Consider the following 17,485-nt stretch of genomic DNA (forward strand, 5'->3'; position numbering starts at 1 on the left):
TTGTGATTGGTCAACTGCTTAGAGATGTCCCGCCCCATAGTCTATCAGATACAATGGGTTGGAGCACTAGCCAATAGAAGCGCAAGTGTTGCATAGGGATGTCACTGAAAAAAAGAAAGGAGTCCAATGGAGGCGTTTCAGGCCGTTGGGGGTGTGGGAGAGAAACTCCTTCTGGAAGGAACCGTGGGATTTTGGCCTTTGCAACACATTAACATGCACAAAAACCTAAATATCACACTTCAGGAAAAGAAAAACCCCAAAAAGCATAATTAAACAAACTCTTTGGAAGTTGTAATATCGACCAGTTGAATATCCAAATTGCAGTAAACCCAATTGGAATACCTGAATGAAGTATTGTGGTGTTGCACATCAACTAACAGTGTTTACGGAAAAATCTTTCTTTGGTACAGATCCTCTTAAAAAATCACGCCATGATCATTTTAATACAACATCACAAATAATATTCAATTGCAAAAATCAGTCAAAGTGTGCAATGAGTTATTTTATCCAAATCATGCATCCCTAATCCTAACTGCAAAATCTCTAGGATGTGCACTGTTTTCAGATCTACTTATATTTATAGATCAGAATCAGAAATCAGAATCAGAAACAGGTTTATTGCCAGGTAGGTTCACACATACGAGGAATTTAACTTGATGTCATGGTGCAGACATAAAATATAAAACAAGAAGTCTAATATAAAACAAAAAATCTTTAACTGTTATCTTTTATCTTTCTTACAGTGCAGACGCTTTTCTGCTTGCTCTTGCCTCTGCTTACTTTTTATGCTGATTTTCCTATTCTTATTCTCTGAAAACTTCGAGCAGCGGCTCCTGGACATTAACTTATCACTGGGACAGTTATTCATCGTAAATAGACGGAGGGTTTCAGCCATATTTCAACATTTTTACGACGACCTCAGTCTTACAGTAGCGTGGCCTAGCAACAGCTAAAGCCTGGTAGGCTACTGCATGCTATTTAGCTTAAGCTAGTTGGTAGCAAAATGCCTTCGTTCTCTACAGATGACTTCCACAAACTTCAACAGAAGATGGCTGTGTTGGAAATGAAAATGCAACGGTTGGAAGTTAACGTGGAAGTGAATGGACTATGTTGTGGGAATAACACCACTTTACCAGTGTTGCAAGATAATGGAAAAGGGTATGCTAACTCACAGCTAGTTAGCAGCTACAAGGTTTCCAAGGAACAGGAGGGCTGTGTACTGGGTAATAAATCTACAAGTGGTAGTCCTCCCTGGAACTCTCTGGGTGCAAAGCCTAAGAGTAAATCATTTCCATGGGATTTGGGAGGACGAATAACAGGCAGAGCCCAGCGCTCTGAAATCTGTGATGCGACCGGCTGGCCTGCATTGTTATCACCCAGGAAGAGTGCCTCTTCAACCCCTATTCATACTAGGAAACAGCCGTGGACAGCTGCTAAAGGGAGAACTACAAACAATCCTCCTAAACCACCAAGTGTGCCAATCCAGAACAGATACGCTCCGCTGACCGAGAACCGGAGATCTCTTTCTGATGACCTGGATAACCCGTCCTCTTCACACAGCAGGGTAAGGACCAATAGCTACTCCAAAAGTAAAAGGCTAGAGGGAAAGCTAACGGCTGGGCCTGAAACTCTGATTGTGGGTGATTCTGCTGTAAGAGATGTAAAAGGTCTGTGTAGTAAGAACAACACCAAAGTACTCTGTTTTCCCAAGGATATGGTCTCCGACTTGGCTGAGAAGATCCTGCATATTGGGGCTGAACATCCGACTGTGAAGAATGTGGTACTACATATTGGAACAAATGATGTTGTGAAACAACAGTCAGAAGCGCTGAAAGAAGACTTTAAATGTCTGTTGGAAACTGTCAGCTCTCTAAATGCGGAGGTGTTCATCAGTGGCCCTCTACCGCCAGTCAGAAGAGGAGTGGAGAGATTCAGCAGACTGTTTGCATTGAACATGTGGCTTTCAGCTGCCTGCACTGACCATTCTGTCCATTTTATTGACAATTTTAACTTTTTCTGGGATCGCAGACATCTTTTTAAGGCAGATGGAGTTTGCCTGAACAAGTCAGGAGTGAAATTGTTTATCTCTAACATATTCAACTGCCTGCGTCAGCAATCTGTTCCCTCTGCCAAGGACAAGCGGCAAGAGGAATCAAAACAGGAGAAAGACACAACACATTGCGCAGAAAACCCTGAAGAAGTATCACTGCACCCGCCTGAGGAATGTTCTGATTATGGGAGACCTATGACACAAATGGAGGAGTCTCCACTGCCCGTCACCCCCCCTGTCAACGCCTTGGAGGATACTCTTCATTCATCTCCCAGCTCTCTCTACTCTCCGCTCACCCTTTCACCCTCGCCCTCCCCCCTGGAGTTCGATGACCGCATGAAGGCGAGATGCAGGGTTGGCAGCATGTCCTTTACCCCCGCCCCTCAACGACGCCCACCAAAATCACCGAAGCAGAGACGCGCACCATCTCCCCCGTCTTCATCACTGTGCCTATGTCAACCACCTCCCATCCCTTCAAGAAAGCATCTGCAGTCTCCGAAGCCTGATAAGGATGTGTGTGTACAAAACGCAACAAACTTTTACTGATATGTGCTGGGTCCAGGCTCAAGGGCATATGGCACTCTCAACTCTTTCCAGCACATGCCGGGGCCCTGCCTGCCAGTAGCTTTGCCGATATCTGTGTTGATAGGTAATAGATTAAGAGCGGTAAATCAGCTTAGAAACAGGAAGTGCTCAAACGTTTGTGTGAGGTTATGAAATTTAGCAGTGATTCCATGTCAGCCACAGCTTGTCACAAAATGTTTTACTGATAGTGTATTTAACAAACTTAAACTAGCTTTATTAAATGTCAGGTCTTTGGCAGGAAAAACATTTTTAATCAATGATTTTATCACTGAGCACAATCTCGATTTTATGTTTTTAACGGAAACTTGGATTGAACAAAATAACAGTGCAGCTGTTCTTATCGAATCAACCCCTCCCAACTTTAGTTTTATGAGTCAGGAAAGAATGCATAAGAAAGGGGGTGGAGTTGCTATTTTGTTCAATGATTCCATTCAATGCAGGAAGACATCTTATGGGGACTTTGCTTCTTTTGAATATGTGGCCCTTCAGCTGAAATGCTCCTCTCGAGCTCTGTTCCTAAATATCTATAGACCACCCAAATACTGTGCAAGCTTTTTTGATGACTTTCCTGAACTGCTGTCTATAGTGTGTATTGACTTTGACCGTTTAGTCATTGTTGGTGATTTTAACATCCATGTTGACAACCCCCAGGACAGAGGGGCTAAAGAACTGTTTTGTGTTCTTGATAACTATGGACTGACTCAGCATGTGGCGGAGCCCACGCACAATAAGGGGCACACTCTGGACTTAATTATCTCAAAGGGTCTGAATATCTCAAAGGTTGTGGTGACTGATGTTGCACTCTCTGATCATTCCTGTGTTTTCTTTGAGAGCTCTATTTCTGTTCACAAAAATGTTCAAAAAGAGGTAACCACAAAGCGATATTTAACTGAAAATACTAGGGAAATGTTTACTCATAATTTCTCATCCACACTTGCCCCTGCTAACATCTCAGTAAATGAGCTAGTAGATCATTTTAATTCAAAAATTAAAAATGTTATAGATACCATTGCTCCAACTAAGGTAAAGGAAGTGATTAGCAAGAAAATATCTCCATGGAGAAAGGCCATGACCGTGAGAACAGAAAAAAGAGAGTGTCGAAAAGCTGAACGTAGGTGGCGAAAAACAAATCTCCAGGTTCACTTTGAAATCTATAAAGAGAGACTTGGCCTTTATAATTTGGAATTGAAAAACGCACGACAGTCTTTCTTCTCTGACATCATTACCAAAAACAAAAACAACGCACGTGCCTTGTTTGCTACCGTCGACAGACTAACTAACCCCCCAGTGTCAGTAGCCTCTGAATTTCTATCCACCAGGGCGTGCAATGATTTTGCCTCCTTCTTCACTGACAAAATTCAGAAAATTAGACAAGCAGTCAGTGCCTCTACATCAGGTACAGCAAATGTTTTGTCCCTATGTCCACCTAATATCAATTCAAACACCATGACACAATTCCATCAGATTAATGGTAAAAACTTAGAGGACATTATTCAACTTCTGAAATCCTCCTCCTGCTGCCTTGATATTATTCCAACAGGATTTTTCAAAGATGTTTTTCCTTGCATGGCCTCAGATCTACTTCATATAGTAAACACATCTCTTCACTCAGGTATTTTTCCAGAGGCCCTGAAAACTGCAGTCATTAAACCGCTCTTAAAAAAGAATAATCTAGATGTCTCAGTAATGAACAATTACAGGCCAATATCAAACCTGCCATTTCTAGGTAAAATCATTGAAAAAGTAGTATTTCAACAGTTGAGTAACTTCTTGCATTTAAATAACTGTTTGGATGTGTTCCAGTCAGGATTTCGTCCAAACCACAGCACTGAGACTGCTCTTGTAAAGGTCTTCAATGACATCCACTTAAACACAGACAGTGGCAGAACTTCAGTGTTAGTATTATTAGATCTCAGTGCTGCATTTGACACTGTTGACCACAACATATTACTAGACCGACTAGAAAACTGGGTGGGACTTAAGGCAACAGTTCTAAATTGGTTTGAGTCCTACTTAAAGGACAGAAAAAACTTTATTTCTATAGGTAAATACACATCTGAGTTGACAAATATGACATGTGGGGTACCTCAAGGCTCCATCTTGGGGCCTCTTCTCTTTAACATCTACATGCTACCACTGGCTCAGATAATGAAAAACAACAAAATAAGTTACCATAGCTATGCGGAAGACACACAAATTTACGTAACAATTTCACCAGGAGATTATGCTCCAATTCAAACACTGAGTAAGTGCATTGAACAAATCAATGACTGGATGTGTCAGAACTTTCTCCAATTAAACAAAGATAAAACTGAGGTAATGGTTTTTGGAGCCAAGGCAGAACGTATAAAAGTTAGCGCTGAGCTTCAGTCTGCAATGTTCAAAACAACAGATAAAGCCAGAAATCTAGGTGTAGTCATGGACTCTGACCTGAGTTTCAACAGTCACATTAAAACAGTTACTAAATCAGCCTACTATCACCTAAAGAACATATCTAGGATTAAAGGACTAATGTCACAGCAGGATTTGGAAAAACTTGTCCATGCTTTTATCTTCAGTAGACTCGACTACTGCAATGGTGTCTTTACAGGCCTCACTAAAAAATCTATTAGAAAGCTGCAGCTAATTCAGAACGCCGCTGCTCGAGTCCTCACTAACACTAAGAAAGTGGATCACATCACTCCTGTTCTGAAGTCTTTACACTGGCTTCCTGTGTGTCAAAGAATAGATTTCAAAATATTGTTGCTGGTTTATAAAGCTTTGAATGGTTTAGGCCCAAAATACATGTCTGACCTACTGCTAAATTATGAACCATCCAGAACCCTCAGGTCTTCAGGGACTGGTCAGCTTTCTGTCCCCAGAGTCAGAACTAAACATGGTAAAGCAGCATTCAGTTATTATGCTCCGAATATCTGGAACAAACTCCCAGAAACCTGCAGGTCCGCTGCAACTCTTACTACTTTTAAATCCAGGCTGAAGACTTTTCTTTTTGCCGCTGCTTTTAATTGAACTATTCACATCTTAAACTGCACTGTAACTTTTAACTTTTATCCATGTATTTTTTCTTTTAATGTTTATTTTATTATCTTTCCTTTTTAATGACTGATTTTAAATGCCATTTTTAAAATGTCTTCCATTTTTGTAAAGCACTTTGAATTACCTTGTGTTGAAAGGTGCTATATAAATAAACTTGCCTTGCCTTGCCTTGCCTTTAAGGACACCGTAATGAAATATAGTTAAATAGCAATAAAATAAAGCAGTAATTTACTGAATGTTTTGTAACGCATGCTAACAAAGGCAGCTTACATTTGCAGTAATCTCTGTTCTGTTTTCACAGGCCATCTCCCAGAAACCTGGATTAGTGAAAGACCCCCACCGCTGGCTCGCTGAGACAAAGGTATGATTATTACACGCAGTGCTGTTTTTCCTTACAAGGGATTTGTCTAAATAATCAAATATATAATTGAGAAAATGCAAGATGAAGTACTTGGCACGACCTTGAACACCATGCTCATTCCCAGGCCTACACTTTATAGAAGATTAATGAAAGACAATCGCAACAAATCTATGTAACCAGTGTTATTTGGTCCTTGTGAACAAATAATGATTTAAGTACATATGTTTTTGTGTGTTTTTAAAACATTTACAAAAGCATACCCCTATGAAAAGATGATTTATTATAGAGGAAACCAGAAGAAGCAACCACAGCTGAGCACTGATGTGTAGCAGAGTCATCAGTGATCATAATGAAACTGAAGTTATGACAGAATTGTTCTCCATAATAATTATGAGCACAAGGAAAATTGGAATTTGCAATATCCTTAGAAGTTCAATCATAGTACAGTTTTTCTCTGGCTATCATTCCTCTAAGCCAGCATTATGTTCAACATGATGTTTTGCTTTTGTAGTTGATGAAATTCTAAGATGCAGTTTTTCTTTTATTGTGTCTTCCTGTCTTTTGCAGTAAAATTGCCACTTGACTTCTTTCCAACACAAATCATCTCCTCTTTAGTATTGCAACGACGTTCTGTACAAATGAAACATGTAATTATGGCTGCGGCGGTGATGCATGATACTTTGTTAAAATGTGTTTTCACAATTCATGGTGTTTATCACCATAATGTATACCTCCTGTCAGAAATCCTTTCAGAAGAATAAAAAACCACAGAACAAGAGGGATAATTAACTCCCTTGTTAGCACTTTCTATGTTAGTAAAATCAAGGTATGATTTACGTAAGGGATAATGTGCAGCGAGGCGGTCATTATGGGTTAAAGAACACCAGACAGGCAGGAACTAAGGCCTTAGTCTTTAAAAATGTTGGGTTACTTAACGGTACTTTGGTTCTTTGATAACAGAGTAAGATTGTTTAACTGTAAATAGTACCATAGTGAAACACTGAACAATGATAGAAAACATATCTATATTGGTTAATGCCCCTTCATAATGCCCTTAAGTTTTGATTAAACTTACAAGAACCCTTGATACCCATCTCACTCCAGTCCATTGATTCTAAATGTATTTCACCAACCAGACCAAGGTACGCTGGCTGTGTGAGGAGGTGCGGGAGTGCAACACAAGAGAACAGCGCCTGAGGAAGCAGCAACAACAGACCAGGGATCAGTTAAAGGCCCTGAGGCAGAGCCGGGACTCTGAGCAGACGGCTCTCCTGCAGCGCCTCGATCAACAGGAGAAGCTGCTGCACTCCCTCGACACTGAAAAGAGAGGTACATAGACAGCATTTAATTAGAAAAACACCATGTTGATTTCACTTAGGAATGCAGTGCAAGATCATCTTCAATGCGGAGCCAAGCTATACAACAGCATCATATAAGCAGCTAATACGTGATTAAAAAAGGCCTTGGACGAGAAATCCTTTAGTTTGCCTATGTATGGTGGTGAAAGGCGCAGAGGTGGGGGACTCGAGTCACATGACTTGACTCGAGTCACATGACTTGACTCGAGTCAAACTCGATTTTTGGACTTGAGACTTGCTTGACTAACATTGATAAAAGACTTGACTTGACTTTGACTTGGTATTCATGACTTGAGACTTGACTTGACTTGAGACAGATGACTCGAAAGGACTTTACTTTTTAAAATTAAATATTTGCATTTGTTTTTGTATTGTACAGAGCCCCTAAAGGGCAATGAAAAAAAAAAAGATACTGTATCTCGTTCGCACAAGAAAGTTACCAGAGCGCCAAGTAGGAAGTGGAGCACACAGGAGACAGCCGTTTCATTGCAGACTGTAATGTTTATGTTGGGAAGTGGCAGTGCATACATTATTTTAGATATATTTCGAACTCGGACTCTCATTCACTTCATGAAATCGCTACAGCACCAGGAGGCAGCGGGACGTGTAACTCCGCCTCTGAGAAGTGCAGCACCAGCGCGCAAAGAGCTGTGCCTTTTACGCAACGCCTTCACTGTGTTTACTTTCATTAGAACAGCTGAAGAGCGACCGCAGGCTGCTACGTTTAACCACACACACCTCTACACACACACACACACACACACACACACACACACACACACACACACACACACACACACACCTCTACACACATCGAACTGCCCGATTAATCCCCCTATTACTCGTTTTATGAAGGAGATGTCCGCTCACTAAGGCGCATGATGTGTGTGTGTTTGTGCTCTGCTCAGCTCTGCTCTGTGTGTGTGTGTTTGTGTGTGTCCGACAACGGCATTTGTTTTCAAATTACCATGAACAGTAATTTACACACATCTGGCCAACTCCATATGTAAATGTCGGTGTTCCCAAATGAAAGAAATGTGTTTAATCTTAATGTCGCACTGTCTGCACACAAAAACACTGATGCAATATTTCTTTGTGCACAGACACAGTTAGGAAAACAAAGAGACAGTGTCACATGGGAGCACCTTAGACAGGAGGAATGCTGTGACCCTGCTGAAGGGGAGCCAGGGCAGGAGGCTTCACACGTTGATGTAAAATATTTGTGTTGTACTCCTGTTATCACTTTAGAGCCCTTTTAGAACTTATAGGGTTATCATTTCAGCGCCCCACTCTCCATTGCTGTTTATGTTGAAAATCAAACTAAACTTTTCATAACCACAATATTTTAACTGATTTAAATGCGGAAACTGGGGTTATTCATCAGAATTTCGTATGACTTGACTTGTGACTTGCTTGACCTGAGCAATGACTTGACTTGACTTGCTTGACTCTCACCACAGTGACTTGGGACTTGCTTGAGACTTGTAGGTCAAGACTTGAGACTTGCACATGTAGGACTTACTCCCACCTCTGGAAAGGCGTAAATACTTAGCATAGCGCTTAAGGATAGTCTTCCTTGACTCTTTGACAGTCAATTTGATTGAAACTAAACAACTGTTTTTCTATTTTCATTAAATGACAACCTCATTAAAGCAATTACTGATTAACTGCCTGCATATTACTGAAGGCTTCTTGTCACCAAGTCGTTGCTGTGTGTTGTGTGCTTACGGATGCTTGTTAAAATGGCTGTTGCTCTGTATCTGATGCATTGGTTTTTTTCAGTATCATGCACACTGGCATGTCTGTTTATGATGACAAATGTTTTAGGAAGCATCTTAATGTGTGTGAACTTTCCGACTTCTGGAGAAAATGTACTTGTTTTCCACCTCCCCACTCCCAATTTCTTTCACTGAGTTTCTCCTAATGAGCTGCAACTGCCAGAGGAAGAACAACTTGTTTTTAGCGCTTCATTTGAACAATGCAGTGAAATGGGTCTAATTTGTGTTCCATTAACAGAGGAAAAGAGAGAGTTGAAAGACCCGGTGAGACTACAGAGAGGGGTAGTGAGACATGGAGAGGAAGATGGCAGAATGTGCTAGTCTAGTAGAACTCGCCTGTATTTATTTTATTTGTTGGGCTATTGTGGTAGCATTGAACCATTTAGATTATCCATACGTTGATACACCCCTTAGGAAACACAGTTCACTGCCAGGACTCTCTTTAGTTATAAGACATAAGAGTTAGGCCCACAACAGCTAAAATATCTGGTTATTTGATATAAATGTGTGCTTGGACTAGCTTCTCAGTAGTAGTTGCTCAGTGTTTCTCTTGTGTTTATAGAGTGGTGCAGTGATGAGTCTTTTTGTAGGCCAATCCAGAAGTTAGCAGAGCAAGGGCTCCCTGGAAAAAAAGCAATGACATTTTTAAATTGGATTTGGGAGTACTGCAGAAAATAAGATCTTAGGCAAACCCACATTAATAGATATCTACGTTCATAATTCAATAGGACGTTATAGAGTGGTGAAGCGTGACACATTTTTGTAGTCCAACCTAGAAGCTAGCAAGGGCTCCCTCGACAAAAAGCAATGGGATTTGATGTGGAAAACGCATGTTTGTAATACTTGGATAATCCCGCCATATTAACACCACGTTTGAATTTTGGAGAGTAAATGGAATCGGCAGAAGTAAAAAGCTATCGTTAGCCAAAGAAAAACTGCGTCACGGTCACATGGCTAAGTGCATTGTAGGGCTACTTCTAAAACATCATTATCTTATTTTGCATGTGTTAGTAGAGAGCTATCGCATGAGGAAATATTTATTTCTGATTCTGTTTTCTTTTCAGCCATGTTTAAAGCCGGCATTGACTGCAGCATCCGTTATTTTAAGCAAAACACTAATCCAAAATCAAAACAGAAGTTGGCACAATAAGTATTCTTTATTGGGAGAATAATTCTCTATGATTATATTTGACAATGATTCATACACATCAAAAGGTTTTTGAACATTTTCTTTCTTTTTTTCTTAGGTCCATAATAAGTTGCCATCTTTTTATTAAAACACAATAATAAAAAAAAAAAAAAAGCAAAAAGCTCGACAGGAATAATGTGGATCAGAGAAAACATGAGTAAATATTGTGACATTTGCTAAGTAAGACTCTACTGCTAACTGAAATGAGAATTATTCCTTTGATTCAACACTCATTAAGCAAACAGCCAGTGATTGTCATTAAAAACAATTTGTTGTTGCAATCAACAACAAACACAGGCAGAGTTTCTCTCCACCTGTTCAGGCAAATAGAATCCACTAGAAGCAAACTGTGTTTGCATTGTAACATAATGGGATGTGTAGCATTCATTACATGACCAAGGCACTGCTATTCTTTTTATGGTATGCTGTAATGTTAAGTGAATTAAAATAAATGTATATAAATAATTTACAAGGCAATAACATATTTGTTTATATTTATATAAATATTTAAATGTTATTCCACTTACTTGAACCTCTTATGTTCATATAAATATTTGTATTCCATTTTTTTCTAAATTGTAATTACTATCACAAAACCCAATTGATGAATAAAGCATTCTGATGATTCTGATTTATAAATCTTTTTTTCCTACCACATTGATAGAAATTGGTAAAACTGATCATTTTGGGATGTTCCTATCAAGTTGTTCTATCCTGATCCTCACCCATGTCATTTAAAGGGGCCATGTTTAGCTCACTTTCAGGTTCATAATTGTTTTTTCTTCCTCTGCTGTGACATGTCTCCATGCTTTAATGCTCCAAAAGGTCTTTATTTGTCTCATACTGTCTCTGCTGCAGCACCTCTTTTCACCCTCTGTCTGAAACCAGAGCCCTGTTTGGTTAGCTGGCCGGCTGCTGCTGAATAAAATCAATCATGCACCTTTATTGAATCCTATGTCAATACTTGGACAGGAAATAAACTTGACTCTTGTTTCTTTCAGAGCTGTTGGACAGGAGTCGCAGGAAGGAGGAAGACATGCGGAGCCTTCAGGTTCGCTTTCCTGGTCTTTATTAATCCCTATTTGTTTGTGTCTGTAAATCTGCACCCTAAACAGATTTTAAATATCCAGCTGGCCTCATTTCTACTGCGCTGCCAAAAAGAGACAGCTGGTACTATTTTTATTTATACACCACATTGCCTTCAAATTGTGTTTTGCATATCTTTTGGGGGGTGTTTCTGAGTAACTGCTGGGCTGAGTCCTGTGATGCAGTGCTCCAAACATTAGTACAAACAGCCGTGCGCTTGAGAGACTGCTCGCAGCCGTGCTTGGACAAGTAGCTAATTACTGCAGACACCAGGCCTTGGAGTTTAAAAGCCACCAGAGGCCTTGTCTCTGTCTTTCAACACCGCAGCATCTTCACTTGGCGTGCCACCAACTCACCTCGTCTGCATCACACAAGCCCCCAGTGCCTCATCGACCCTTTGCTCACCGTTAAACTACAAAACACATATGCTGCGTCTCAATTCTCATACCTCTGTACTAACATTTGCGATTTTAAGTGCATCCCAATGGGAGGTATTGCCCATGCAGAATCTGTATGGTAAAAAATTGGAAAAGCTGGACACTAATCTCACTCAACAATCACCGCCTTGGCTGCGAAATGGAAGTGTGTTTGCTCCTGTGATCACAGCACTATAAAAATAAAAGTTAAGCAAGCGTTTCTTTCAGTATTTATTGAACGTACCAGTATACTGGTGTTGAAAACAAGCCCCCATTCATTTGATTGGGTTAATTGAGCAGTCTGTTATGTCTTGCTACTGCGATCAAATTGTTGCTAGCGATCTAGCTGGTTAACAGCGCTGATCGTCACTTCCAGGAAAGGAGCGAAACATGCGAATTGAGCTACAAGGTGTGATACAGTGGCGTGGAGATGACGTATTTTTGTAAGCCAACCTGGAATAGCGTAGCAAGCGCACCCTCGACAAAAAGCAATGGGATTTAACATTGGATTTTGGAATATTGAAGAAAATAAGATCTGTGACAAACACATCTATCATAGTGACGTGTTTTTGTTCAGCAGGATAATCTCCACATATTACAACATTTGTATTATTTTCAAAATCGTAACTGCAATCCCGGAAGTAAAAAGCTAAAGCTGTATTCAAATAATGATATGCAACAGTGTCAAAACACAATACTCTCACACACACTGAAATGTCTGCTTAGCATTCGTTCCTTCCCAACGTCTGTCTGTACCTCCGTGTTGCATTCACGGTCCCATCTGCGGCTGCATGATGGGACCTGCCAGAGCTCGCATGCAATTAATCAGCCTTCTCAAACCCGGCCGAGCTTTTAATTATGACGGATGAGGAGAGAGACGTGTAGAGAGGGAAGGCAGAGTGACTGAGGAATGTAAACGAGTGAGGGAAAAAGGAGGGTGGGCTGACTTTTTTTTTTTAAAGTACTCTTCATAGAAAAGCATCAACACATTAGAGGCAGCCGGCTGAGGGGGAAGAGCAGGTGTGCGTTTGAGTGGCAGATAAGAGGCATAGCATCACTTATGCATCGTTAGTGAGGGAACATCAGTCAGGAGCGGGATGAGCGGCGGGAGCGCCTTGTCTTTGTGTGTGTGATAAGAAGCCTGTTGTGAGCTACACACTCCCCAGCGCCTTCATTTCCTTCCCTTGTTACCTATTTGTTGCAACACTATATTCCTCTCCTCTGCCTCTACTCACACACACACACACCCACACCCACACCCACACACACACCCACACCCACACCCACACCCACACTAGGTTTTTCTCTGCTAGTTTACCATTTAGAGAAACACTCACCATATGGCTTATTTAGTTAGTTCTAAGCGTAATTTGCTATTGGTTTTCATGGTTACACAACAGTTCTATAATGCATTATAAACATACTTATATTGGGTAATAGTCTGCTTACTGTATACCACTGTATAAAAGGACTGGTCAATATATGGATATTGTGATATGAGTCTAGATAGAAAAGCGTCTAACAAGTAACATGTAATATGGCCTCAGATTTTCCATATGCTATGTGTTTTTCTGTTTTTAAAAGGTGCAATACAGTAAAGTGAATTCATTCTCTGAACTTAGCAGACTGTTATGACTAATATTTACCTTTGCCTACTTATTCATTAAATTCACATTACTGTTGATTATTTATCCAAATTCTCTTTGTGTTAATATTTTTTTAAGCATCAATGGTCAACCCTACAATATCCTCCGAATATTGTTATCGAGATATATATTAAAATATATTGTGATACAATTTGTTTTCTTTTCCTCCTGTCCTTTTGTAAAACTAATGTAGAGTAATTTCATCTCATACATAATCATAGTGCTTTAAAAAAAGATTAATAACACACTATAAATCATGTCATACATGACTCATTATGAATACTTTTAGGTGTACTGGTAAACTGGTAAAAAAAACATTGTACATTGTATTTTTATTTTCTTTACTTAGTATCAGAAACCTGTATCCAGTCTAGGAAACACTAGACTTTATTTGTAAAGTTTTGTGCATTTACAGTGACTGTTGCTAAAACCTATCAATTCATAAATTAAAACAAGAAGATGTTTACAAAAAAGAAACTTCCCTTCTACTTCTTCTGCAAAAAAGAAATTCAGTGAGTGACCAGAAACAGGTTAAATGATAGTTATAAATAATTTTGTTCTAAATTGTTCTGAAACATCATAAACATTTATGAGGGCTTATAACACATTATATATTTAAAGGGGAGGCTGTGGCTCAGGGTTAAATGGTCGTCTACCAATCAGATGGTCAGTAATTTGATCTCCACCCCTGCAGTCCACATGTCGCAGTGCCAAGGGGCAAGATACTTAACCCGACTATAAGTATGTACATAATGCATTAAAGACATGGAAGAGTGTCCCTACTTAATTTTATATATGCATATGAAGTAATATTGCTGTGCTTGTGTCTTTACAGGAAGGTGTATTGGATCTGGAGATGGTAAGGTTCTATGTATTTTATCAAAGTAATGTATGCAGTTAAGAAAAAGTCAGTGTGTATATTAAGGTTTAGAAAGCTCCAGGTGTTAAATTAGAAGTCATGTTGACTCAGCATGACTCGATGCAGCTGTGTAGGCAGGTTAATGTAAGGCTGTGTTTGTTTAGCAACCCATAGAGGCTAACACAGGGTGAGAACTGACTCAGTCAAGGCCCGGCGCTCCGTTAATCATCCCGAGTCACGCTGATGGGGTTAATAACCAATCTGTACTGACAATACAGTATTGACCTCACCATCTAAGCTGCTAACGTTCACCAAACATCCATAATAAGCTATTACCCAGAATAACTTAGCACCACAGAACGCTTCTATTGACCCGAGCTCACATATACAGAATACATAAATAAAAGTATCTGACACACGCTGTCCATCAATCACAATTATGTGACACCCTTGACCACCTTAACCTTCTTAACCTTCAATTAGCTGTCGTGAAGTACCTCGGACAAATCATTTTCTGCTTACCGCAACGTCACAGCGGCAGGATGATCGACCCACCCTTTGTTCGGCCATAGTGGTGGGGATCAACTTGGGTGGGGGGGACCACTTGTATCTCAGTGTGCTATTCAGTGTAGCATCAGCATGACGCCTTGTGACAACCAGGCTTACATGCTCCATCTGAATAGGAGGGCTATTGAAACATACAGGAGTGGGATGAATAGACTGGAGTGTGGTTACTTAATCACAGATTAGGCTGAGTGTGTTGTAACAAAAGTCCTCAATTAGCTTTTGAATTGGTCCAGCTCTATGACATAATGTCTGTTAGCTTGAAGGCTTAAATAGGAAAATGTATAAGCAATAGCAGGAGGAAAGCACCAATATTGCCTCAAAAATATCAATTTTTCAGGTCCTGGTAGCCAAGTGGTTGAAGCCGATCATACCTCTACATTTTTCTCAACTTTTAGAAATGTTATCTATATCCTTAGTTTAGTCACTTAAAGGTAGGGTAGGTAAGAATGAAGAAACCAGCTTGAGTGCGCTAGAATTTGAAAGTATGCAGCCGAAAAAAATCTGCCCCTTCCTTCAGACTTCCTTACAGAGCCCCTCCTCCAACACACACGAACGCGCACATGACCAATGAGGGCACGAGATAGGTTTTTGCACGAGATGGAAGGCTGACAGGCAGGTAGGCCATCCAGTTATTTTAGCCGGGCCGGCTCAGATGATTGGTCGTGCTTTTTACAGCGCCACGGCTTCCACAGATGACATTTTTTTATGTATTTATTGTTAAAGCATTTCATATATTGATTGCTATCGGGATGTTAAGAGCATTCCATGGAATATAACAAAAAGTGTTTCTGAAGTGAATGACCTACCCCACCTTTAATATTCTCCATATGGCAAAGCTTAGAGCTAGGAAGAGGCTATTGCCTGACACACAAGTGTTGTATTAAAGGTGGCCTGTGGAGTTTCATTATAAACAAAAGTTATTTTAATATTTTTTGCATTTTTTTCTAACAATTACGTTAGTTTCCTTTGTTTTAAAAAAATAATTTGTTAATTTGTTTATAAGATAAACTCTGAAATAAATGACTGTTAAATCACTTTCTTGAGTTACGTAAAGTGAGTTATCCGTCAGTGAGATAAGACAATGGTTACTGAGGCTCTGGCCCAGTGATAAAGCTGATGCATTTGCAGTATTAAGATCTGAGTGTCTGTGGGTGTCAGGAAAATCATGGCATTTTGAAAATGATTATAAATAAAGTGTCTTAGCAAAGGAAGTAATAGGTTTACAAATGCACTTAATCTGTCTAAATTCAGGTTTATAGTATATGTGTGCCAATTAATGGTATTATTTCACATTTAGTTTTGTCATGTGGGAGGACATACAGAATATATAACAGTGGTTACAGCATCAGCTGTGCACCATTGTTGTTTGGGTACCCATCATGTTAACACAAAGGCATCAGTATCCACCACAGAGCAGTTAGAGCCCACGGACAGCTGATCCAAAGCAGCCGTCAGCATCGTGACTTTTGACTGGGAATGACATCTCCTCTCACTAACTGTTTGTTTCATGGATTATTCCCTCATCGCTACTCTCTTTCATCTTTTCCTCGGCCATTAGTGAGAAGTGCTTAGGAACGAGGAAAAGTGGGAGCCATTTAATTAGAATGTGGACCCAGTTTTTTATATTCGCTATGTAGTTGTTTTCGCTTGTCCCTTACATGGTCATTTACGATTTTGGGAGTCTTTACTTTATTTTCTTAAGCTATAGCAGAATAACATCATCATGCCTATCCTTAGAAGTTGTTTTTGTTTACTTCTCATTCAGATACTTCCAGATACATTACATCAGCAATATTTTTGATTGAATGATTATGATCATTTGTACTGACAGGTATTGATCTCAGTTAAACCTATTTACAGTTAGACATTTTCGTGTTGTGTTATATAGATTTCTGTGCATGGAAATCAGGGGTGTCCAAACTTTTTTTCACTAAGGGCCACATACAGAAAGATATACGAAGGGCTGGGCCCCTCACAAGAGGTGACTTATATTGCCTCATAAGTTAAATTATAAGTTAGCAAAATCAATTAGGCAAATTATTTTGGATAATTGAATATGCTTTAGGAAAGAAAACTGCCTATATTACTGACATAACAACAACAATGAATACTTTTTAATATATCTTGACATATATTTAAGAAGTACAATATAAGAAAAGCCCAAGCTCCATGCATGGGCCATATTCCATTATACTTTTAGAATTTGCTGCGGGCCAATTAAAATTGGACCACGGGCCGCAGTTTGGGCACACCTGATGAAAATGGTCTTCAAAGGCTAAAATCTCAAAGTTCTCTCCAGAGAGAGTTTGTTTACTTCAGTAACTTCCGTGACATCACTATGTAACACTCACGCTTCTATTGGCTAGAACTCCAAAACATTGTACGTTATAGGCTAATGGTGGGACATCTCTAAACCGTCGACCAATCACAACAGCTAATCCGGCCAGCTAACCATTCAAAGCAGACTGGGCTCTGGTTTCAGACAGAGGGTGAAAAGAACTGCTGCAGCACAGGCAGTATGAGAAAAATAGAGAGCTTTTTGTCAGAGTAGAGA

The 17,485-nt window shown here is 39.8% G+C and overlaps 1 protein-coding gene across 1 annotated transcript in view; it reads left to right on the plus strand.

The window, feature by feature from the left end:
- LOC117498322 (centrosomal protein of 128 kDa-like) overlaps positions 1-17,485 on the plus strand; it is a 61,976-nt gene that overhangs the window by 39,145 nt on the left and 5,346 nt on the right. The window contains exons 18-21 of the mRNA XM_034150342.1: positions 5,973-6,032; positions 7,169-7,361; positions 11,359-11,408; positions 14,341-14,364. Coding sequence (XP_034006233.1) covers positions 5,973-6,032; positions 7,169-7,361; positions 11,359-11,408; positions 14,341-14,364 — 327 coding nt within the window. The remainder of the gene's footprint in view (positions 1-5,972; positions 6,033-7,168; positions 7,362-11,358; positions 11,409-14,340; positions 14,365-17,485) is intronic.

The sequence above is a fragment of the Trematomus bernacchii genome, unplaced genomic scaffold (genome assembly GCF_902827165.1).
Source record: "Trematomus bernacchii unplaced genomic scaffold, fTreBer1.1, whole genome shotgun sequence".
Taxonomy (NCBI): Eukaryota; Metazoa; Chordata; class Actinopteri; order Perciformes; family Nototheniidae; genus Trematomus; species Trematomus bernacchii.